At 43.5% G+C, this 24,917-nt stretch overlaps 1 protein-coding gene across 1 annotated transcript in view; it reads left to right on the top strand.

Moving 5' to 3' along the window:
- Positions 1 to 24,051, top strand: part of A2ML1 (alpha-2-macroglobulin-like 1) — a 48,329-nt gene extending 24,278 nt beyond the window's left edge. The window contains 18 exon segments of the mRNA XM_010849346.1: positions 57 to 285; positions 829 to 955; positions 3,027 to 3,148; positions 4,100 to 4,151; positions 4,512 to 4,595; positions 7,462 to 7,638; positions 7,803 to 7,884; positions 8,661 to 8,817; positions 11,679 to 11,753; positions 13,613 to 13,775; positions 15,835 to 15,851; positions 15,853 to 15,870; positions 17,073 to 17,288; positions 17,671 to 17,798; positions 17,944 to 18,034; positions 18,558 to 18,626; positions 23,136 to 23,238; positions 24,011 to 24,051. Coding sequence (XP_010847648.1) covers positions 57 to 285; positions 829 to 955; positions 3,027 to 3,148; positions 4,100 to 4,151; positions 4,512 to 4,595; positions 7,462 to 7,638; positions 7,803 to 7,884; positions 8,661 to 8,817; positions 11,679 to 11,753; positions 13,613 to 13,775; positions 15,835 to 15,851; positions 15,853 to 15,870; positions 17,073 to 17,288; positions 17,671 to 17,798; positions 17,944 to 18,034; positions 18,558 to 18,626; positions 23,136 to 23,238; positions 24,011 to 24,051 — 1,951 coding nt within the window.
- The last annotated feature ends 866 nt before the right edge of the window (positions 24,052 to 24,917 follow it).

Here is a 24,917-nt window from a genome sequence, read left to right as displayed (position 1 = left end):
AACAAAATAGTCATTTCTGCAGGCGAATTTGTAGCTGAATTCTTGTGTCCTCACAGCTACTCAGGAGAGGAGTCTGTCCACATCACGGTTCCTGACACCATCACCACGTGGAAGGCCATGACTTTCTGCACCTCCCAGTCCAAGGGTTTTGGCCTCTCACCCACTGTTGGAGTGACTGCCTTCAAGCCGTTCTTTGTTGATCTGACGCTCCCTTACTCAGTGGTTCGTGGTGAATCCTTCCGTCTGACTGCCACCATCTTCAATTACCTGAAGAAGTGCATCAGGGTAAGAGCTGGGGATGTAGGAAGCAGGTATCAGCCCCTACACTGGAGGCATACCCATCTCCCCAGAGAAGAAGATGAGACATCAGTGTCTTGGCCCTCCCATCTTCCTAACCTTCTGTGCATTGTCTGCTGTACTCACATCCTTTATTATTTTTTAAAACTTATTTTCGTTAATAGATTTATTTTGGCTGTGCTGGGTCTTTGTTGCCACTTGGCCTCTGTCTGGGAGGCTTTCTCTAGTTGCAGTGAGTGGGGGCTACTCTTCATTGTGGTACGCGAGCTTCTCATTGTGGTGGCCACTCTTGTTTCGGAGCACAGGCTCCACGCGGGCTTTAGTAGTTGTAGCATGAGGGCTCGGTGGTTGTGGCTCCTGGGCTCTAGAGCACAGGTTTGTGGTGCATGACGTCAGTGGCCCCTCGGCACGTGGGATCTTCCCAGACTAGCGATCGAACCTGTATCTGCTGCATTGGCAGGCGGATTCTTAACTGCTGGACCACCAGAGCAGTCCTACTCATATCCTTTATCTTTCAAATATCCTCTTTAGGTTCAGACTAACCTAGCTAAGTCAGAGGAGTACCGAGTGGAAACGCAGACAGACACTCGGGCCTCCACCTGTCTGTGTGCTGACGAAGCAAAATCCTATCACTGGAACATCACGGCTGTCAAACTGGGTAAGAGCAGGACGTGGCAGGTAGGCAAGGAGAGAACAGAGGTTAGGAATACTACCCTTTCCTCTGCTACATTTGCTTTGTTTTCTCCTTCCTCTCTGTATATTTGCCTCTATTTTTCTCCCTCTTAAGTCTAGGTTATAAATAAATGAGCAAATATTCTTTGATAGATGACTCCAAATTATTCACATCGGACTATTTCAAGTGTGAAAGGGCGAGCTTTTAAAATTTATACCAAGGACTTCCCTGGTGGTCCAGTGGGTAAGACTCCACACTCCCAATGACCAAGTTCAATCCCTGGTCTGGGAACTAGATCCCACATGCTGCAGCTGAGTTCACATGCCACAACTAAAAAAATACCCCGTGTGTCCTTCCTGTCACAACGAAGAAGATCAAAGATCCCAGGTGTGGCAACTAAGACCCAGTGCAACCAAATAAATAAATATTTTAAAAATATATTTATGCCAGGACAAGGGATATAGTTTCATGTTACTAGTCAGACACTAACTATGGGCCAGGCATTATCCTAACTGTGTTACATTAATTAGCTCATTTAATCATCATAATTTGGGCTTCCCTCATGGTGCAGTGCGGAGAAGGCAATGGCACCCCACTCGGGTACTCTTGCCTGGAAAATCCCATGGAAGGAGGAGCCTGGTGGGCTGCAGTCCATGCTAAGGGTTGGACACGACTGAGTGACTTCACTTTGACTTTTCACTTTCCTGCACTGGAGAAGGAAATGGCAACCCACTCCAGTGTTCTTGCCTGGAGAATCCCAGGGACGGGGGAGCCTGGTGGGCTGCCGTCTATAGGGTCGCACAGAGTCGGACACGACTGAAGTGACTTAGCAGCATGGTGCAGTGGTAAAGAATCAATCTGCCAGTGCAGGAGACACAAGAGACCCAAGTTCTACCGCTGGGTTGGGAAGATCCCCTGGAGAAGGAAATGGCAACCCACTGTAGTATTCTTGCCTGAAAAATTCCATGGACAGAGGAGCCTGGTGGGCTATAGTCCATGGGATCCCAAAGAGTTGACTGGTCGAGTGCACATGTGGGCACACACACACACATACAATCATCACAATAATCCTTTCAGATGTCATTTGCTCTCAGATTAAATCCTTGCAACTAAAATTGTGATCAGTGGGTGAATTAGTGATCTACTGCTGCTTAACAAATTACCCTAAAATTTAGCAGCCTTAAAGAACATTTATTATCACAGTTTCTGTAGGTCAGTGATTGGTATGGTTTAGCTGAGTGCCTCTTGCCCAAGGCCTCTCATGAAGTTCAGCCAGGGCTGTGTTCTCCTCCAAAGATTTGCCCAGGAGAGAACTTTCATCTACAGTTATTCCAGAGCCTCTGATCCTCATGGGCTGTTAGACTGAAGGCTGCAGTTCTTGGCCTCAGGTGTTGGTTGGTGGGCTCCCTCTGTTTCCTAACCCATGGCTCTTCTCACCCGACTGCCTCCTGACATGACAACTGGCTTCGTCCACAGTGAGTGTCTCAAGGGGAAAAGGGAACCCAAGACAGAGCTACAGTCTTTTTTTGGCTGTGCTGGATCTTCATTGCAGCTTGCAGACTAAGTTGCTCTGCAGCATGTGGGAACTGAATTCTCCAGCCAGGGATCGAACCCACGTCTCCTGCACTGGAAGGTGGATTTACAATCACTGGATCACCAAGGAAGTCCCTACAGTCTTTTTTTAACCAATCTCAGAAGTGACATCTCACTGCTTCTGCTCTATCCTCTTCTTTAGAAGTGAATCACTAAATCCAGCCCACAGCAAGGGGAGAAGATGACAGAGCAGTGTAAATATCAGGATGCAGGGGTTGTCAGGGCCCCTTAGAGGCTGCCTAACACACTAGACCAGTATCAGTGACTCCTGGAAGCTTGTTGGAGCTGCAGACTGTGGGCCACACCCCAGATCCACTGATGCAGAGCTCTTATTGTAACAAACCAGAGCTGCAGGTGACTTGCATGTATCAAGTTTAAGAAGCAACAGTCTAGTGGGGAAGAGACCTCATTGGTACCTGTGCCAATGGGGCCAATATCTTCCTTTCTCCCTCTTTCTTCTCAGGTCATGTAAACTTCACTATCAGCACAAAGATTCTGAACAGCAATGAACTCTGTGGGGGCCAGAAGGCGTTTGTTCCCCTAAAGGGTGGGAGTGACACACTCATCAAACCAGTTCTGGTCAAGGTGAGTTTTCTGCGGGTCTAGCTTCAGAGGCAAAGGCAGCTACCAAGCCAGGGATGTTCAGCATGTGTCCGACCACATCAGTGAGTCTGTTGCAGCATTCTAAGTCCAGCTGCCATCAGGTAGCTCACCTTTATCCTTCCCTGAGCCATTTCTGCTCTTAAATACTTGATAAACCCGTACCGATGGCCTATGAAAGTGTCTAATATAGTACCTATACTTTTTTTTAAGAAAGAAATGGAAAATTTTATTCAAGCCAGATTTGAGGATTATACCCTGGAAAGAGCTTCTCAGAAAGCCCTGAGAACTGTCCTGCACTTTGGAAGTCAAGGCACAGTTGCATGAGTTTTCTTTGAGACAGAAGACTGTATATCAAATGATACATTATTGACAATTTACATAATCTGGATATAAGGGTCATCATAGTGGGTCATGTGACCCCTTATAAGATTAAGAAGGAATGTTATCTTTTTTTAAAAAATTGGAGTATAATTGCTTTACAACGTTGTGTTAGTTTCTGCTGTACAGCAACATGATTCAGCTGTATGTATACATATATCCCCTCCCTCCTACTCCTCCCTCCCACTCCTCTGATACTTGGTACTTTGGAGACATTCAATGAATGTTAGTTTCTCCTATGAAAATCCCTATGTCAGCATTAGCTGCGTCACATCACTATGAATTCCATTGCCCATCCTGTCTCCTAGAAGTGTCCCAAACTTGTCTTTAGCTCTAGCCCAGAAAGAATCTTACTGAGAGGCCCCTCCCTGGGTTGAAAAGGAGTCCTTCTGAATGTCAAAGAGAAGCTCTGTTCTCTCCAGTTGTGAGCGAAGCCCTCGGGGCACAAGCAGGGCCTCTTTTTCCCATTTCCCTTCCCTTTCTTATCCCTCCAGGGCCACCTGCCCTGATACTCATCTAGTTTTTCTCACCCATCCTTGTCTCTTTTCCTGTCAGCCGGAAGGAGTCCTTGTGGAGAAGACACACAGCTCACTGCTGTGCCCAAAAGGTGGGTGAACACAGAGAGGGGTTGATGTGAGAATTCCCTTAGCAACAGATTTTCTTAGGCAAAAGGAGGAATCTACAGGACAAGAAAAAAATAGGAGAGTCTAGGGGTGCCCTTCCCAGGGGAGCCAACTAGCAGAGAGGCAGGAAAAGAAGAGAAATCGTACAGCACATTATGGTGCTGGCTGGAATTTATTTTTAGCAAAGACCGCTATGAATAGTAATAAAAAAATCTACCTCCAACCCACAGAAAGCAATGGTTACAGAAAACCCTGGGTGATGGCAAGTTTTTCTATGGTTTGGGCTCAAGAAGCCCCACTACTTCCACCTTTCTAGTGTTTTACCCTTTCTCTGCCCCTCACAGGAAAAGTGGCTTCAGAATCTATCTCCCTGGAGGTCCCTGTGGATGTTGTTCCTGATTCAGCCAGGGCTTATGTTGCTGTTCTGGGTAAGCAACCAGAGATTCTTGGCTCAAAAAGGAAAAAGTGGGGCCAGCAGCTATCAAGGCGTGGTGTGAGTTGAAGCCTATGGACCTACCTGAAGGAAGGTGTGGTAGACTGGAAGAGATGAAGGAAGAAGAGCTTATTTTATAAACTGAGCACATACAGCCTATGCAGTACGGATGGGATTATATAGACATATACCCAGTTAAAAACAGGAATGAGGGACTTTCCCAGTGGTCCAGTGGTTAAGACAGCATGCATCCACTGCAGGGGGCCTGGGTTTGATCCCTGGTTAGGGAACTAAGATCCCACATGCCGTAAGCCAGGACCCAAAAAATAGAGAAACAAAGACAAAAAACAGAAAAGAGACTGGGAAGAGGAAGTTAAAGCTCATTAAGTTTTATATGTATTTAGGTTTAAGTCTATAAACTGAGTAGAAGGGAGACAAAATGTTTGTGGTAACCATTTAAGAATAATAACTTTATCCATTTGAATATAATTTTGGGAAGATTCAACCATGTTTAAAAGGGTATGCCACTTCTTTGGGCAAGAAGAGGGAGCAAGTAGGAAAACATGAGCTTGAAAATTGTAAAATTGTATCAAACTGATTTAGGATCTCAGTTATGCCATTTAATAGCCATGTGACTTTGGATAAGTTAGTGAACGATTTTGGTCCCTCTTTTCCCTTCTGTAAGACAGGGTTAATAACCTACCTCTCAGGATTGGTGTAAAGATTAAATATAATATAATATCAAGTTCCCAGCACAGTATCTAGCACATAGTAGAAGGCTATATGTGTTATTCTTTCTTTACTCTTACCCCCTACCCAGATCCCTTCCAGGTTAAAATGTCCATTTTTTCCTGCATTTGATTCTAATATAGCACTCACCATCCTGAATTATAGCTCACTATCTTTTTGTGTCTTCCACACTGCATTGAGGACTCCTTGAGGCTAAGGGTCCTGTCTATTTATTTACTTAAATTTTTTTATTATTTATGTTTTGGCTGCCCTGGACCCTCGTTCCTGCACGAGCTTTCTCTTACTCTCTAGGTGTGGTGCACAGGCTTCTCAGTGTGGTGGATTCTCTTGTTGCGGAGCACGGGCTCTAGGGTGCCCGGGCTTCAGTAGTTGTGGTGCATGGTCTTAGCTGCCCCGTGGCATGTGGAATCTTCCCATATCAGGGGGATCGATTCCCCACATTGGAAGGTGATTCTTTTTTTTTTTTAAGTGGAGGATAATTGCTTTACAACATTGTGTTGGTTTCTGCCATACAAAATGTGAATCAGTCAAAACTAGGCATATGTCCCCTCCTTCTTGAACCTCCCTCCCATCCCCTACCCCATCCGACCGCTCTAGATTGTCAGAGCACCTGCTTGAGCTCCCTGTGTTATAAATCAACTTCCCACTAGCTCTCTGTTTTACATATGGTAATGTATATGTTTCAATGGCAGGCAGATTCTTAACCACTGAACCACCGGGGAAGTCCCAAAGGCCATGTCTTTTTCATTTTTGTTCTTGGAGCAGTTCTTGCAGTTGACATTCAGGACATATTTATACATTCAAATTGAGCTCAATGACTGAAATGAAGATGTTCATGAATCACTTACATCAGGCTTCCTGGGTTGTGAAGTATATGGAGGGGTTGGGGAATTTAACGTGGAAAAGCGTGCCAGGAGGATGTGTGTGTCTGAGTGAGACGTGGTGATTCGAAGGGTGATGTAGTTATACGCAGTGGAGGCGCTTAGAGACTGAGACTAAGAATTGCAGGTTTTGGTACATCCCTCATCAGCGTTTTAAAGCCTTGCACTCCTTCAGGTGGCCTATGTATCTGTCTGTGTACTCTAGTACCTTGTACATACCTAATGTTATAGTACTATGTTATAATTGCTTATAATAAGTTAGAATAGTGATGTAGGGACTTGCCGGGTGGTCCAGCAGCCAAGACTCAGAGCTCCTAATGTAGGGGGCCCAAGTTTGATCCCTTGTCAGGGAACTAGATCCCAAGAACTGTGGGACTTCCCTGGTGGTCCAGTGGGTAAGAATCCACCTTCAGTGCAGGGAAAGTGAAATGTGAAAGTGAAATGTGAAAGGATTCTACCAGAATCCTAGAATGGATAGCCTTTCCCTTCTCCAGGGTATCTTCCCAAACCAGGGATGGAACCCAGGTCTCCTGCATTGTAGGCAGATTCTTTACCAGCTGAGCCACAAGGAAAGCCCAAAAATACTGCAGTGGATAGCCTCTCCCTTCTCCAGGGGATCTTCCTGACCCAGGAATCGAACCAGAGTCTCCTGCATTGCAGGCAGATTCTTTACCAACTGAGCTGTCAGGGAATGTGGGTTCAATCCCTGGTCAGAGAACTAAAATCCCACATGTCTCTGGGCAACTAAGCCCACATGCCACAACCAAAGCATAGCCAAAAAAAAGAAAGAAGAAAAAAAAGCCAAAACAAAAGAATTGCAGTGTATTGTAATTGCTTGCCCCACTGACTATGGGCTCTTCGAGGTAGAGACTGTTGTCCCTGGGGTCACAGAGTAATGACTCACAAAATGCTAAGTAATATGTGTTTTTTGGAGGGCTTCTCAAGTGGTGCTAGTGGTAAAGAACCCGCCTGCCAATGCTGGAGACATAAGAGATGTGGGTTCCATCCTTGGGTAGAGAAGATCCCCTAGAAGAGGGCATGGCAACCCACTCCAGTATTCTTGCCTGGAAAAATCCCATGAACAGAGGAGCCTGGTGGGCTACAGTCCATGGGTTCTCAAAGAGTCAGACATGACTAAAGCGACTTGGCACACATGTATTCATTGAATGATAACTCTTCAGGGTCCCTGCTTCTCCCACCATCTTCTCTCCCTCTCCTTTTGGACCCCAGGAGACATCATGGGCACAGCCCTGCAGAACCTGGACAACTTGGTGCAGATGCCAATGGGCTGTGGGGAGCAGAACATGGTCTTGTTCGCACCTATCATTTACGTCCTGCAGTACCTGGAGAAGACAGAGCTGCTGACGGAGGAAATCTGGTCTCGAGCAGTGGGCTTCCTGAAGCTGGGTGAGCTGGCTCACCCTTTCTTCTTGGACACTTGCTTTGGGGCCTATGGTTGGGTTATTAAGACACAGGGAATTTTGGTATCTGAAGTGTCCCTTATCCTTGCAAGCCATGGGAGTGTTTTGTGAAGTTATCGCTCTCCTCTAAAACCACATCTGGCTTCCCAGGGTACCAGAGGGAACTGATGTACAAACACAGTAATGGCTCCTACAGCGCCTTTGGGGAGCAAGATGGAAATGGAAACACATGGTAATGTTGCCCAATTCCCAGTGAGTTCTGCTCCCCAGAGCATAATTCCAGAACCCTTTGGAATTATTCCTCTATCCTCCCCTGCACCCCATTCTTGCTTTCTATCCTTTACCACTTAAACATATTTTAAAAATAAATTTTATTTTTTTATTTATGGCCGTGTTGGGTTTCTGTTGCTCTGTGGGCATTCTCTAGTTTCGGTGTGTGGGGTTTCCCTTGTTGTGGTGTGTGGGTTTCTCTTGTGAAGCACAGGCTCTAGGTGTGGGCTCAGCAGCTGTGGTACATGGGCCTTAGTTGCACTATGGCATGAGGAATCTTCCTGGACCAGGGATGGAACCCCTGTCCCCTGCATTGGCAGGTGGATTCTTATCTGCTGTGCCACCAGGGAAGTCCTCTTCTATCACTTTAATACTATTTATTTCAGCTTCATGTATGGTCAAACCCCTTACCCTTCTCCCTCACCTTGAACCTACCAGTTCTTGTCCCCACGAAGGCCAAGTAAGGCCTCCCTTTTCCAGGCTTACTATGGCATTATGTTTCCTCAACTCCTCTTCTGGAACCACACACCAGAACAAGCTGTAGAACTGTCGCACACCCTGGAGGAGGAAATGGCAACCCACTCTAGTATTCTTGCCTGGAGAATCCCATGGACAGTGGAGCCTTGTGGGCTATAGTCCATGGGGTGGCGAAGAGTCGGACACTACTGAATCAACTTAACACATTGAACCCTCACCTAGAAATCTGCCTTAATGTGTATTTCCCTCTTTACCATATAGGCTGACAGCCTTTGTCACCAAATGCTTTGGCCAGGCTCGGCAATTCATCTTCATTGACGACAAGAACATCCAGGATGCTCTTGAGTGGATGGCAGGAAACCAGCTCTCCAGTGGCTGCTACGACAACGTGGGAAAGCTCCTTCAAACATCTATGAAGGTGCGGCCCTGCCCAGGGACCTGGAGTCCCTGAGAAGAACTTGACCTCTGATTGCACAGAATCAAGAGAGTGCTGGCCCGGGGTTTGGTTCTTTAGGTCTCTGGCCTGGCTAAGGGGTGACCTTGGTCAATATTCTTAGCCAGTCTGAGCCTGAGCTTCCATGTCTGTAAAATGAGAGAATATACTAGGATATGGTTCTCAAAGTGCGGTCCCCAGGTTCAGCAGTACCGGCACCACCTGAGAACTTGTTTGAAATGCTAATTCCAGCTCTCACCCCAGACCTAGTCAGAGGACTCTGGGGGATGTGGGCCAGCATTTGTATTTTAATGTAGCCCTCTGGGTGATTCAAACACTTGCTAAAGTTTGAGGACCACTGGACTAGAAGGTCTCTGAGCATTTTACTAACTCCCTAAGTCTGAAGCAAAGCCATTTGCTCTGGTGGGGATTCCTAGGCAGCCCAGTGCCTTTTTTTTGTTTTTGTTTTTTTATAATTTTGCTATTAAAAAAAAGTAATTATTTGTTTATTTTGGCTGGGCTGGATTTTTGCTGCAGTACAGGCTCAGTAGTCACTATGCACAGGCTTAGTTGCCCCAGGGTATGTGGGATCTTAGTCACCCAACGAGGGATCAAACTCACGTCCACTGCATTGGAAGACAGATTCTTAATCCACCAGAGAAGTCCCCAGCCCAGTGTTTATTGTAAGGGGTCTACTCCCTGCCAGGCACTATGTACTCCGTTTATTTGATGTTTAATGTTTGTTGTTGTTTAGTTGCTTAGTCGTGTCTAACTCTTTACGACCCCATGGACTGCAACCCTGCCAGGCTCCTCTATCCATGGGATTTCCCATGGGTTGCCATTTCCTTTTCTGGGGGATCCCTGACCCAGGGATTGAACCCGTGTCTCTTGCGTCTCCTGTTTTGGCAGGCAGATTCTTTACCGCTGAGCCACCTGGGAAGCCCATTTAATGTTTACAACAAATCAATATGCTAAGTCCTAGCATGGAGCTTCCCAGGTGGCTCAGTGGGTAAAGAATCCACCTGTGATGCAGGAGATGTGAGTTTGATTCCTGGGTTGGGAAGATCCCCTGGAGAGCATGGCAACCCACTCTAGTATTCGTGTCTAGAGAATCTCATGGACAGAGGAACCTGGTGGGGCATAGTCCATAGAGTCACAAAGTGTTGGACACGACTTAAACGACTGAGCACACACACACAAGTCCTGGCATACCATTTTTAATTCCATTTTACAGATGAAGAAACTAGGTGCAGGGGTTAAGTAAAGTGCCCGAGGTGATTGTTTGTGGGCGCAGGACTGTCATTTGAACCCCAGCAGTTGGACCCCAGGGGCATTGCTCGCCTCCATTCACTGCAATGCCTGACCCCTCCCAACACAGGGTGAGGTGCTGGGGTGTGAGTAGCTCTTGTTCGATTCAGAACAGATCCAGTGAAAGAAAGACTGAACCAACTTTCCTGGAGGGATCATTATTGCTATTCCAGGCCCTGGATTAAAAATCTTGAGTGTTGAAAACAAAATCTTTGTATGATTCATTAGTATTCCTTATGCAAGGTCCTTGCAGTGTCCCCCATATGTATAGTACAAGCCTGGATGTGACTAGAACAAGATTCTAGAGGTTTTTCCTCCTCCTATCTTACCAGAGCTGGCCAGTCTGTCAAGAAACACATCATTCGTCTTGTCAAGTTTGGTGGTTTGGTCCTTAGCGGGAGCTCTGGACTTAAACTCCTTGGGCTCAAATCCCAGCCCTTCAGCTTATTAGTTGTGTATTCTTGAACAAACTATTTCACCTTTTTAAGTGTTTGTTCTTTTATCTATTGAACAAAGATCATAATTTAGATTATATATTTTTTTAAAGAAAAGACTAATATTCTTCTGTGAACGTCATTAATCAAGGACAGGTGTCACCGAATGTCTCCTGGAAAAGAGGCTGGGCTTTGTGCCACTTGAGGAGAACATTCATCTGGGGAGGCTCAGATTCAGTAAAAACCTGAGAATAAGAAATTCTCAGATTCTTCGTATCCCCTGCTTCCTTCTTTAAAAAAAAAAAAAATCTGTTATGCTTCGTAACCACTTCTCTTGGGTTTCCTAAATACCCACTCAGAGCTGAAGACCTCATGTTACTTCTTGAAGGTTACTTGAAGGTCACTGTTGGAGGCTGTGCGTCACTGAAGTCCCTCCAGTCCTCCTCCCCGCGCCCACCCACTGTCTGTCCTGGAGTCTTGAGGTCGAGTCAGCCTGTGGAAAGGAGCACTTTTTATTTTAATTCAAAAATTGAGGAGTGGAATGGGGTGGGAGGTGGGACAGAGGTTCAACAGGGAGGGAACATATGTATACCTATGACTGATTCATGTTGATGTATGGCAGAAACTAACACAATATTGTTAAGCAATTATCCTTCAGGTAAAAAATAATAATAAATAAAAAATTTTGTTTTAATTGGAAGATAATTGCTTTACAGTGTTGTGTTAGCTTTTGCTGTACAACAGTGGGAATTAGGTACATGAGTATGTAAGTCCCCTCCCTCTTGAACCTTCCTTCTACCTCCCTCCCACCCTCCCACCCCCATCTCACTCCTTTAGGTCATCACAGAGCACTGAGCTGAGCTCCCTGTGCTATACAGCAGCTTCCCACTAGTTATGTATTTTACACAAACTAGTGTATTATATGTCAATGCTACTCTCCCAATTCATCCCACCCTTCCCCTGCCCCTGTGTCCACATGTCCATTCCCTGCATCTGCTAATTCATCTGTTCAGAGGGGACACCTTTTTGTAGTTTGTAGTTTGCACACAATTTTTGCATGTGCTGGCTGCAGCCTTGACTTCCTGTCTCCCTTTCTCCTTCCAGGGTGGAGTTGATGATGAGGTCTCCTTGACTGCCTACATTACAGCTGCATTGTTGGAAATGGGCAAGACCACAGATGTGAGTTTCTCTAGCGCCTCCCCTTGACACTCTCCGGATCATGCCTATTTCTAGAGAAAGTTACCTAGTTTTGTCCCTCTCCAGCCAATAAAGGACAGAAATGATAGGGACCTAACAGAAGCAGAAGATATTAAGAAGAGGTGGCAAGAATACACAGAAGAACTATACAAAAAAGATCTTCACGATCCAGATAATCACGATGGTGTGATCACTCACCTAGAACTAGACATCCTGGAATGTGAAGTCAAGTGCCTTAGGAAGCATCACTACGAACAAAGCTAGTGGAGGCGATGGAATTCCAGTTGAACTATTCCAAATCCTGAAAGATGATGCTGTGAAAGTGCTGCATTCAATATGCCAGCAAATTTGGAAAACTGAGCAGTGGCCAAGGGACTGGAAAAGCTCAGTTTTCATTCCAATCCCAAAGAAAGGCAATGCCAAAGAATGCTCAAACTACCGCACAAATGCACTCATCTCACACACTAGTAAAGTGATGCTTAAAATTCTCCAAGCCAGGCTTCAGCAATATATGAACCATGAACTTCCAGATGTTCAAGCTGGTTTTAGAAAAAGCAGAGGAACCAGAGATCAAATTGCCAACATCCACTGGACCATTGAAAAAGCAAAAGAGTTCCAGAAAAACATCTATTTCTGCTTTATTGACTATGCCAAAGCCTTTGACTGTGTGGATCACAATAAACTGGAAAATTCTGCAAGAGATGGGAATACCAGACCACCTGACCTGCCTCTTGAGAAACCTGTATACAGGTCGGGAAGCAACAGTTAGAACTTTTGCTTGGAACATGCAACAACAGACTGGTTCCAAATTAGGAAAGGAGTAGGTCAAGGCTGTATATTGTCACCCTGTTTATTTAACTTATATGCAGAGTACATCATGAGAAATGCTGGGCTGGAGGAAGCATAAGTTGGAATCAAGATTGCCGGGAGAAATATCAATAACCTCAGATATGCAAATGACACCACCCTTAGGGCAGAAAGTGAAGAAGAACTAAAGAGCCTCTTGATGAAAGTGAAAGAGGAGCATGAAAAAGTTGGCTTAAAGCTCAACATTCAGAAAACGAAGATCATGGCATCCAGTCCCATCACTTCATGGCAAATAGATGGGGAAACAGTGGAAACAGTGGCTAACTTTATTTTTCTGGGCTCCAAAATCACTGCAGATGGTGATTGCAGCCGTGAAATTAAAAGACACTTACTCCTTGGAAGGAAAGTTATGACCAACCTAGACAGCATATTAAAAAGCTGTCATGAAAAGAGACATTACTTTGTCAACAAAGGTCCGTCTAGTCAAGGCTATGGTTTTTCCAGTGGTCATGTATGGATGTGAGAGTTGGACTATAAAGAATACTGAGTGCTGAATAATTGATGCTTTTGAACTGTGGTGTTGGAGAAGACTCTTGAGAGTCCCTTTGACTGCAAGGAGATCCAACTAGTCCATCCTAAAGGAGATCAGTCCTGGGTGTTCTTTGGAAGGAATGATGCTAAAGCTGAAACTCCAGTACTTTGGCCACCTGAAGCGAAGAGCTGACCCATTTGAAAAGACCCTGATGCTGGGGAAGATTGAGGGCAGGAGGAGAAGGGGACGACAGAGGATGAGATGGTTGGATGGCATCACTGACTCAATGGACATGGGTTTGGGTGGACTCTGGGGGTTGGTGATGGACAGGGAGGCCTGGCTTGCTGTGGTGTATGGGGTCGCAAAGAGTCAGACACGACTGAGTGACTGAACTCAGAACCGAGAGCCTTTTAAACTGAAAGGAGGGTATGGTGACTTCCTTATCACCTCCACTTTTTAAAGGAATGCCTTCTAAATTCAGTTCTTTATCTTTACCTTCCAGGACCCAATGGTGAGTCAGGGGCTGCAGTGTGTCAAGAGTTCTGTTTCCTCTACCACCAACCTGTACACACAGGCCCTCCTTGCTTATACGTTCTCTCTGGCTGGAAACATGAACATCAGAAACATTCTTCTTGAAAAGCTAGATCAACAGGCTATTGTCTCAGGTATGTTGGCCATGTTAGCTTTTGCTTTGTTTTTTGCCACACTGCATAGTATGCAGAACTTCCCAGACCAGGGATCAAACCCACTTGGATGCCAGGGAAGTCCTTTTCATTTTTTGTCATGATGTGTGGCTTGCAGGATCTTAGTTCCCTGACCAGGGATCGAACCCAGGTCTAAAACAGTGAACCCAGGTCTAAAAAGCTCTGAGTTCCAACCACTGGACTCCCACGGAAGTTCCAGTTTTTTTGAAATTGTGAAAAGATGTGAAAAATTTCCCTAGTCTCTGTAGTCACGCACGTGTTCAGTTCTAGGATTCATTTTAGTAAAAGTTAAGTCATAAAATCACTACTAAGAGTTTTGTGGGAAAACCCCTGAAAGTCCTCAAAGAGCATGTTATATTTTTAACATGAAGAGAAAATAGATGGTAGAAGCAGGTCAGAAAATGTACTGGCATTGGAGAATCCCTAGTTTAACAGTTCTTTGGTGTAAAGCTACTGAGGCTGATGGGGTAAGATGAACTTAGAGATTTCTCGAGGTCCTTCTCAAACTTTGGATGTATTTAAGAATAATTTGCAATATTCTGGGAATTTGCTATTGGTCCAGTGGCTAAGACTCAGCACTTTTACTACTCTAAGATCCCTAAGATCCTGCAAGCCCTGTGGCATGGCCAAAAAAAATTAGATATTCTAACAGATCTTGTAAATAAAATATTAATGCTCTTTATTTAAAATTATACTTCCAGGCATAAATTTAATCTCAGCTTTCATTTATACAAGTGTCATTGCTGAATTGTCCTCTCATCAGGGCTCTGGGTAGATATTTGGCCTGTGTATAAGCAACTCCAGTCCTGGAACGGGGGTCTCAGACAGTGGGTGGAGTTATACCTGCTCAGGTATATATCAACTTAATGTAATCATATTTTGCTCATTATCTTGCATTGTAGGCTCACATGTTTTCTTTTGTTCTTCCACTTAGATTACCTCCTTTGGGCTATGTATTTATTATCTCTGAACTTATATATTTATATTAAAAATTTATTTTTTGGCTGTGTCAGGTCTTAGTTGCAGTATGCAGGATTTTTCGTTGAGGCTCACGGACTCTCTAGTTGCAATGTGGGCTTAGTTGCTCTGTGGCATGTAGGACCTTAGTTCCCTGACCAGGAATCGAACATTTGTCCCCAGTGTTGCAAGGCATATTCATAACAACTGGACCACCAGCGAAGTCCCTAAACTTATATTTAATAAGACTTCTAGCTTCCACTCCTCATTTCCACTTGTTGTTCTTTATCTTCAAGTTACCGTTGTGGCTGTCACAGAAATGGGATTTGACCTCATCATCTACTTGCTTGCTCTCATTAGCATTTCTTCTGTGGTTTCTCAGCATTTTTATGCATATTCTCCCATATGTTATCATTTCTGGAGGCATTTATTGATGCTCCCAGCTTCACCCAAGGGAATTCTGTGTGGGTGTACACACATGCACACACAGACACAAATTCTTGCATATACATTATGGCCAATAAGTCAGAAGATTTGAGAAATATTTTTTTCTGACTGATGATTACTTTTTGGTTGTTACTTTCTCTGATTTGGGGCTTCCCAGGTGGCTCAGCAGTGAAGAATCCACCTGCCAGTGAAGGAGATGTGGGTTCGATCCCTGGGTGGGGAAGAGCCCCTCAAAAAGGAAATGGCAACCCATTACAGTATTCTTGCCTGGAGAATTCCATGGACAGAGGAGCCTGGTGGGCTACAGTCCACAGGGTCACACAGAGTCAGACATGACTGAAGCAACTTGGCACACTTGGTGCACACACATTTACAAAGTGAAAATAGGAAAGTCATTTCCTTCCAAGACTTTCCTAATCATGCGTTTTTCTCCATAGGAGAGTCCATTCACTGGAGCCAGAAACCTGCTCCGACTTCAGATACCAGCCCTTGGTCTCAGCCTGAGGCTGTGGATGTGGAACTCACGGCCTATGTATTACTGACCTTGCTTAGCAAAGACGACCTGACTCAAAAGGAGCTACGCAAGGCCACCAGCATAGTGGCTTGGTTGACCAAGCAGCAAAATGCATATGGGGGCTTCTCTTCCACTCAGGTAAATAGCTTGTTCTTATGCCATTTATCAGGTAGGATTGGATCCCACATGGAGAGAGAGGAAAAACGATCACCCTTGCCCTCTAGGTCTGGGGACTAATCATTCTACAGCAAGGGAGAAAAATCATGTTTGAAAAAGACATAGAAGGATTCATAAAATTAGGTCATATGAGCACATAAATAGTACTATACGTATTTAAGTCTTACTTTGTAGAGTATGAAACATCACAAGATCCATGTTTTACATGTAAAGAGGACATGTATAATTATGGCTAAATTTACATAGTCACAAATTGGAAAGCCAGTTATGGGGTCTGTAAGCATAAAGGCATGACTTTATGGGCATACCTCCTTCTTCTATTTCAAGTATTGGAAATCTGGTAAGACATAGTCTTTAAAAAGTTTACAATCTAGAAGGAAAGCTAGGAAAAGTTGTATATACTACAAAGTAGGATCTGTCTTATTCCCAGATGATGAAAAGATTGTCACATGGCATAATGGTTAAGGGGCTTCCCAGGTGGCTCAGATGGTAAAGAATTCGCCTGCAGTGCAGGAGACCTGGGCTCAATCTCTGGGTTGTGAAGATCCCCTGAAGAAGGGAATGGCAACCCACTCCAGTATTCTTGCCTGGAGAATCTCATGGACAGAGGAGCCTAGCGGGCTTGAGTCCATGGGGTGGCAAAGAGTCAGACATGATTGAATTACTAAGACATACACACACAGACACACAATGGCTAAGAAGGCTTGTCCTTCAAGGATGGATTTTCCAAGGATCCCCTGATACCCTGTGTCACAGAAGATCTTTATGCAATTAAATAACTTGGAAGAACATGCAGTTTTTAGGGCTATCAAGCTACTGCTGTTTCCTCCCCAAATAAGGAGACTGCAAAACAGATATTAAACAATGATCCACTCACTCCTAATAATAACCTGTTCGGAAGCTAGGCTTCATTGCTGAGTATAAATACATGAAATTAAACCTGACAACCTATGATGTCTGATAATAACTTGATGGTGATTTTCTATGCAGGTAAGATGTGATTTCTATGTGAGCTTTCCCAGCATGGCTAAATGTGGATCTTAGAGTCTTAGAGGAGGTATCATTCAAACTAGCAAACACTAATCAGGTGTCTAGGCTTGAGGGTTGTTGAAAGTTACTTCCAGTGGCTCACAAAACAGTAAGTACATGCCTATTGTTGTCAGGACACCGTGGTGGCTCTCCAAGCTCTCGCCAAGTATGCCGCCACTGCCTACATGCCGTCGGAGCAAGTCAACCTGGCAGTGAAATCCGCTCAGAATTTCCAGCACACCTTCAATGTTCAAGCTGCCAACCGTCTGGTGTTCCAGCAGGAGATGTTGCCCCATATCCCTGGGGTGTACACCTTGGAGGCCTCAGGCAAGGGCTGTATTTATGCGCAGGTAAGCAGAGCTCTGGGCTTCCCAGGTGGCTCAGTGGTAAACTATCCACCTGAAATGCAAGAGACACGGGTTCAATCCCTGGGTTGGGAAAATCCCTAGAAGAAGGGAATAGCAACCAACTTCAGTATTCTTGCCTGGAAAATCCCATGGACAGGGAAGCTTGGTGGGTGACAATCCCTGGGGCCGCAGATCAGGCACAACTGAGAGACAAAGCTGAGCTCCAGCAGGATTAGTGTGAGTTGGGGAGGAGAGTCTGAGAGTATCTCAACCTCCAGCAGAATCTTCTCTATCTTATTTGCAAGGAAAGTCATTCAAACCATACAATCTTTAAAATTCTCCCCAACTCTGATTTCTCCAACTGTTTTTTGTTTCCTCCAACTAGACGGTGCTGAGATATAATATCCTCCCTCCGAAAAGTCTGGAGGCCTTTAGTCTTAGTGTGAAAACAACGGGATCTCAGTGTAAGCAACATACTTCACTTGGATCCTTGGTGCTGACGATCCAAACCAGGTGAGGAGAGCAGAGAGGGGTTGGGGGACATCTAGAATAGGGTGGCTGAGCTGGAGTGTGTGTGTGTGTGTGTGTATTGTGAACACACAGGGTGCTGAGAGGGAAGACAATGGGCTGACACAGGTTTGCTTCTTTCTGCCCTCAGTTATGTGGGGAGTCGCAGCTCTTCCAATATGGCTATTGTGGAGGTCAAGATGCTTTCTGGATTCAGTCCTGTGGAGGGCACCAATCAGTTAGTAAGTTGCTTCTGTTTTCTAGTTTTGAAGGGAGACTAATGGTCATAGCTTTTAATTATCATTAAAAACTGGTGAGTTGGGCATGATGGTTTATACACGCAACTAACTCATGATTATAGTTTCTAAATGGGCTACAAAGATACATTGAGTATATGAGATTGAGGGCAGGTGGAGAAGACGGCAACAGAGGATGAGATGGTTGGATGGCATTGTCAACTCGATGGACATGAGTTTGAGAAAGCTCCTGGAGATGGTGAAGGAGAGGGAAGCCTGGTGTGCTGCAGTCCATGGGATTGCAAAGAGTCATACATGACTGAGTGACTGAACATAAATAGTCTGATATGTTTAGTTATATCAAACTGATATGCCAGTTACTGTCTTGGTTCCTTTTTCTTATGTTTTTCCACATTAAGAAAACATATATTGCTTTTGTAACCATGGCAGAGCTTTGCAAGATGACCTTAGAGATAAGAAAGGCTCTGGCTCTCAGTCTCTCTCTTTTTTTCCATCCTTTCTTATTCAGCTTCTCCAGCAACCACTGGTGAAGAAGGTTGAATCTGAAATTGACACACTCAACATCTACTTGGAAGAGGTATGGGGTCAGGAACTGATTGCTGTGTGTCTTTTCACTCCCCTTCTAATGTACATGTACTAGTGTCACACACATGAGTTTGAGCAACCTGAGAGGGTAAGTGTTCACAACCACTTTGGAGTAAGCCTTGTGTAGTTTCTTTTGGAACAACTCTGGTGAGTGAACAACTTTGGGGCTTCCCTTGTGGCTCAGATGGTAAAGAGTCTGCCTGCAATGCAGGAGAACTGAGTTTGATCCCTGGATTGGGAAGATCCCTTGAAGAAGGGAATGGCAACCTACTCCAGTATTCCCGCCTGAAGAATTCCATGGACAGAGGAGCCTGGGATCACAAAGAGTTGGACATGATTGAGAAACTAACATACACACACACTGGTTAGTGTATCAGGAACAACCCTGAAATCATGATGCTGTAGTTTAAATGATGTTTTCATACACACCTTCCCCGAGTCTCACATACCACCCCTCCTTCTATGTAAGGAGACTGAGGCTGAAGTGATCGAGTAGGTGTGCTTCTCAACTCAACCTTTTTGTCAGGAGTCAAGGTGGGAGTTGAACCTGGGGATACTAATTTCCACAACACCATTCCTAAGACTGCAGTGGCCAGATGGTCTGTGTACCAAGCCAGATTTGTCAGTCAGCTTCTAACTCGAGACATCAAGTCTAATGGTCTAAAAGCCAATCATGATTATATCTGTGACTATTTCCTTTTTTCTGTGTATCTTTTCCCCTTTTCTCTTTACCAATATCATCAGAGGGCAATCTTATTCACATTTAACAAAAGTTACTTTTGGCTTTCTTTCTCTTCTCTGTTGTTCTTTGTTATTTGATTATTTGCTTTTGGTGCTCTGTTTAATTAATTTCTTCCTTTTTAAAAATTATTATTATTTTTGGGCCCAAGACCTGAGGGATTTTAGTTCCTGGACCAGGGATTGAACCTGGGTCCATGTAGTGAAAGCACTGTGTTGTAATCACCAGACCACCAGGGAACTCCTTCTTTGTTTTGGGCTGAAGACAGGAGAAAAGGATATTTTCTGTCATTCCTTTTCTAACTTCTTAAGTTGAATGCTAAACTTGTTTATTTTTAATCTCTCATTTTCTGATTAATTTAAACTATAAATTTCCCTCTAAGTATATTCTTTATCCAACAATTTTTGACATGTATTGTTTTCTTTAATGACTTACTTTATATTTTAATTTTTTGAAAATTCATGGGATATTTAAAGCCACTTTTTTGTTACTAATTTCTAAGTTGCACTATGGTCTGAGATCATGATAGTGAGCTTCTAAAATGCATTGGGTTGGTTTTTTTTTTGTTATCTAATATGTGGTCTGTTTTTGGAAATGTTCATTGTGTGCTACAAAAGAATATCCAGGTCCTTTCTCTTGGGTCGGGAAGACCCTCTGGAGAAGGAAATGGCAACCCACTCCAGTACTCTTGCTTGGAAAATTCCATGGGTGGAGGAGCCTGGTAGGCTGCGGTCCTTGGGGTCGCAAAGAGTCGGACATGACTGAGTGACATCACTTTCTCTTTTTCTTTCTCTTCTCTTGGGCATGGATTTATCTAGATCTAAAAGTCCAAAATGATTATTTCTGTTGTTCATGCCTTTGTTATCCCTGCTTATTTTTTCTGCTCCATCTATCAGTTTTTGGAAATTTGTCAAAATTTGTAATTACAGTGGTCGATTGGTCCTTTATCCATTTAGCTATGCTATTCTGTCAGTCATTTCTTGATATATTTTTTGATTATATAATTAAGGTTGTATGTTTTATGAACATATCTTTTTAAATTTCCTTTTTATTAGTATATACTGTCCTTCATTTACATTATATATATCTATATATATTTCTTTGCCTTAGATTTCTACACATATGTGCACTTTTTTTCCTTTGCCTTAGATTCTGTCTGATCAGATATTAAGTCTGCTATCCCAGCTTTCTTTTGGTGTATATTAGTCATTTGCTTTAAATCTTTATGATAACTAAATGATTGATGAGAGCAGTGGTTCCAAAGACGTTTTTTCAGGACCCCTCTGTACTCTTAAATGATCTCAAAGAGCTGATGATAGTGTGGGTTACATCTGTTTATCTTATTAGAAAAGATAATGTCTTATCTTATTAGAAACTAAAAATGATAAAAACATTAAAATATTTATTAGGCTATTTAAAAACAATAGTAATAAGCTCACAACATTTTAATATAACATTTCATGAAAAATGTATTTCCCAAAACAACAAAAAAATTAGTGAGACTAGCAGATTGTTTTACATTTTTGCTTTAATATCTAGCTTAATCAGAGAGAGTGAAATTCTCCGGTCTGCTTTGGCATTCAATCTGTCGAAATATCACACATCAAGTAGTCCCCTTCCACTAGTACAATGAAAGAGAATGAGAATGGAAAAAAGTGAATACTGTCTTAGTATTAGCCCTGGGATTTCTTTGGAAGGAATGATGCTAAAGCTGAAACTCCAGTACTTTGGCCACCTGATGTGAAGAGTTGACTCATTGGAAAAGACTCTGATGCTGGGAGGGATTGGGGGCAGGAGGAGAAGGGGACAACAGAGGATGAGATGGCTGGATGAGAGAGTGACTCGATGGACGTGAGTCTCAGTGAACTCCGGAAGTTGGTGATGGACAGGGAGGCCTGGCGTGCTGCAATTCATGGGATCGAAAAGAGTCGGACACGACTGAGTGACTGAACTGAACTGATTATTCCCAAAATAATTCTGCTCTCACAAATTGCCAGATAGTCTTGGGCATTCCTGAGAATTCCCAGACCATGTTTTTAGAAGCCCTGTACCCACTCCAAGAGAAGGCAATGGCAACCCACTCCAATAGTCTTGCCTGGAAGATCCCATGGATGGAGGAGACCGTTAGGTTACAGTCCATGGGGTCGCACAGAGTCAGACACAACTGAGTGACTTCACTTTCACTTTTCACTTTCATGCATTGGAGGAAGAAATGGCAACCCACTCCAGTATTCTTGCTTGGAGAATCCCAGGGACAGAGGAGCCTGGTGGGCTGCCGTCTATGGAGTTGCACAGAGTTGGACACAACTGAAGCGACTTAGCAGCAGCAGCAGTACCCACTCCAGTATTCTTGCCTGGAGAATCCCATGGACAGAGGAGCCTGGCAGTCTACAGTCCATGAGGTCTTGAAGAGTCAGACAGAACTGAATGAATAAGTACACAGAACATACCTAAAAATATCTCTTTCAAAATTTCTTCCACTTCAGCATTTATAACTTCACGTCTAAATTTATAACATAAATCTTATTTTTTCTATTAGAGTAATTTATGCAATTGTCTTGAACTCTCCATTCATTTATTTAACAAACAGTTTTTGAGCGATCAACATATACCAGATACTCTTCAACATGATAGAGATGTGGCAATAAAAGTCATAGACATGACTCCTGTCCTCATGGAGCTGATATTCTAATGGAGAGACAAATAATATGCAAATTAAAAAATACATATATATGCACAAACATACATATTTAGGAATAGTTTTAATAGTCATTAGTGCTATGTAGGAGTGTGGTGGGGCTAAGCCAGGATATGACTTTTATTTTATTTTATATATTTGCCTGCACTGGGTCTTAGTTGTGGCACTCAGGATCTTTGAACTTCATTGTGGCATGCAGGATCTTTAGTTTTGGCATGTGAGCTCTTAGTTGCGGCATGTGGGATCTACTTCCCTGACCAGGGATCGAACCCAGGCCCCATGCATTGGGAGCTCAGAGTCTTAGCCACTGGACCACCAGAGAAGTCCAGTGTGACTGTTTTAAAGTCAGGTGGCCAAGAAAGGCCTCTGTGAGGAGATGTCATTGGATCAGAGAGCTGAATGAAGAGAGAAAACCAATCGTGTATATAAAGCTGTTTAAGGATAATGGAAGCTTCTGTTCCTTTGGCCACTGCACTTAATTTAGTAGAGGAGCTGTAGCTTAGACCAGACCAAGAGTGGACCCATTTTACAGAAGGACCAGGAAACTGTAAGATGCTGAGAAGAAAGCCAGAAAGACAACAGGAGGCAGTTTTGGGAGTGGCAAGAAGCAGAGGTAGAAGGGTTTCAGGAAATCTGTGTGAAGACAGCAAGAGTCTTTCTTTTTTTTTTTCCATTTTTTAATTTATTTTAATTGGAGGCTAATTACAATATTGTGGTGGTTTTTGCCATACATTCACATGAATCAGCCATGGGTGTACATGTGTTCCCCATCCTGAACCCCCCTCCCACCTCCCTCCCCATCCCATCTCTCAGCGTCATCCCAGTGCACCAGCCGTGAGCACCCTGTCTCATGCATTGAACCTGGACTGGGGATCTATTTCACATATGATAATATACATGTTTCAATGCTATTCTCTGAAATCATCCCACCCTCGCCTTCTCCCACAGAGTCTAAAAGTCTGTTCTTTACATCTGTGCCTTTTTCAGCAAGAGTTTTTCAATCTCCACATTGCAGAGATGTTATTTTCACTTTTGTTTTAATGGGATGTTTGTCTGTCTTATAGCTCGGGAAGGAAACTCAGACCTATACCTTCACCATCAGCCAAAGTGTGTTAGTCACCAACCTCAAACCAGCAACCATCAAAGTCTATGACTACTACCTGCCGGGTGAGGGCCCAGATTTACCTGCATCTCCTGACATATTTCTGCCTCCTTTTTCATGACGTCTCTCTTAATTTTCCAAATACTCTTTTCCAAGCCAAGTGCACATCGTTATCTGATCTCCTAACACACTTTGATTCAGTTATATGCCACTTTTAAAAAGTCTTCTGAACTAGACATATTTTATACAATGTGGTCCATAGACCAAAAGAACAGTATTCTCTAATGACTAACCATTCTTATTATGTTTGCTTAGATGAATAATTTACTGCAAGCATGCAAATATTAGTCATTGAAAACTTGCTGTATTCTGAATATGCTCATAACCTATAGAAATCTTTTGGAAAGGGTTAAAGCAGTAACTTTTGTTCTAAATGGATTTTTTTTTAACAGCTTTTACAATTTATTTATTTTAATTAACTTATTTTATTTTTGGTTCTACTGGGTCTTCATTACTGTGTGTGGGCTTTTTATAGGTGCAGCGAGCAGGGGCTACTCTTTGTTGTGGTGTGTGGGCTTCGCATTGCGGTGGCTTCTCTTCTTGTGGAGCTTGGGCTGTGGAGCGCCGGCTCAGTGGTTGTGGCCTACCGGCTCAGTTGCTCTTTGGCATGTGGGATCTTCCTGGACCAGGGATTGAACCCGTGTCTCCTGAACTGGCAGGCGGATTCTTCTTATCCACTGTACCACCAAGGGAGTCCTAAACCGATAACTTTTATGTAGTTTCTCTCTGAATGTATGAGGTCTGCAATATAATGATGTATGTTATTTAATTTTACAGATGAACAGGCAACAATTCAGTATTCTGATTCCTGTGAATGAGGTAAGCCCAAAAGAGAGAAGGGTGGGCTTTGGGGATTGGGTGGTAATATTTAAAATTTCGGAGAAGGCAATGGCACCCCACTCCAGAACTCTTGCCTGGAAAATCCCATGGACGGAAGGAGCCTGTTAGGCTGCAATCCATGGGGTCGCTAAGAGTCGGACACGACTGAGTGACTTCACTTTCATGCATTGGAGAAGGAAATGGCAGCCCACTCCAGTGTTCTTGCCTGGAGAATCCCAGGGACGGGGGAGCCTGGTGGGCTGCCGTCTATGGGGTCGCACAGAGTCAGACACGACTGAAGCGACTTAGCATAGTATAGCACAGCATTTAAAAGTTAAGGAGTACTTCTGAGTTACTAGTATTATCTTTTGGAAGCTTATATTTGATAAAAATAAACTTTCCTTTTTTGTCCTGAATTCTTTTATTTAAAAAAATTGAGGTATAGTTGCACACTATGTCCTGAACTCCTGGAAAAAAGAGTAATCATCTCTATCGTTCACACCAGAAAAAGTTAATAGTGGTAGTTGTATGAAGGGGTTCTATGTGATTTTTAAAACCACTGGTTTTTTATTTTTCCTAGCTGAAAAATTTTCTAATTATTAATTATATATCTTTTTATATAAAAATATTAAAGCAAAAGTAAAGATGACTTGATTCTACTTCCCTGAGATAACACTCTTACTAATAATCCCATCCCGTGTTTTGAGAGATTCTTTTTTTTTTCCTAGACAGAAAAAAGCTCCTCTATAACTGTGAAGACTTTCTGAGTATCATGATATCTTCTGTTTTTGTCTTTCCCCCAGGAGAGAAGTTGGAAAGAGACTAAAGAAATCCTCCATGATGTTGTTGAACAGCATTCTTCTGT

The sequence above is a fragment of the Bison bison genome, unplaced genomic scaffold (genome assembly GCF_000754665.1).
Source record: "Bison bison bison isolate TAMUID 2011002044 unplaced genomic scaffold, Bison_UMD1.0 scf7180017864281, whole genome shotgun sequence".
Classification (NCBI taxonomy): Eukaryota; Metazoa; Chordata; class Mammalia; order Artiodactyla; family Bovidae; genus Bison; species Bison bison.
The sequence above is the reverse complement of the archived record's forward strand: the minus strand, read 5'-3'. Positions and strand labels throughout refer to the sequence as shown.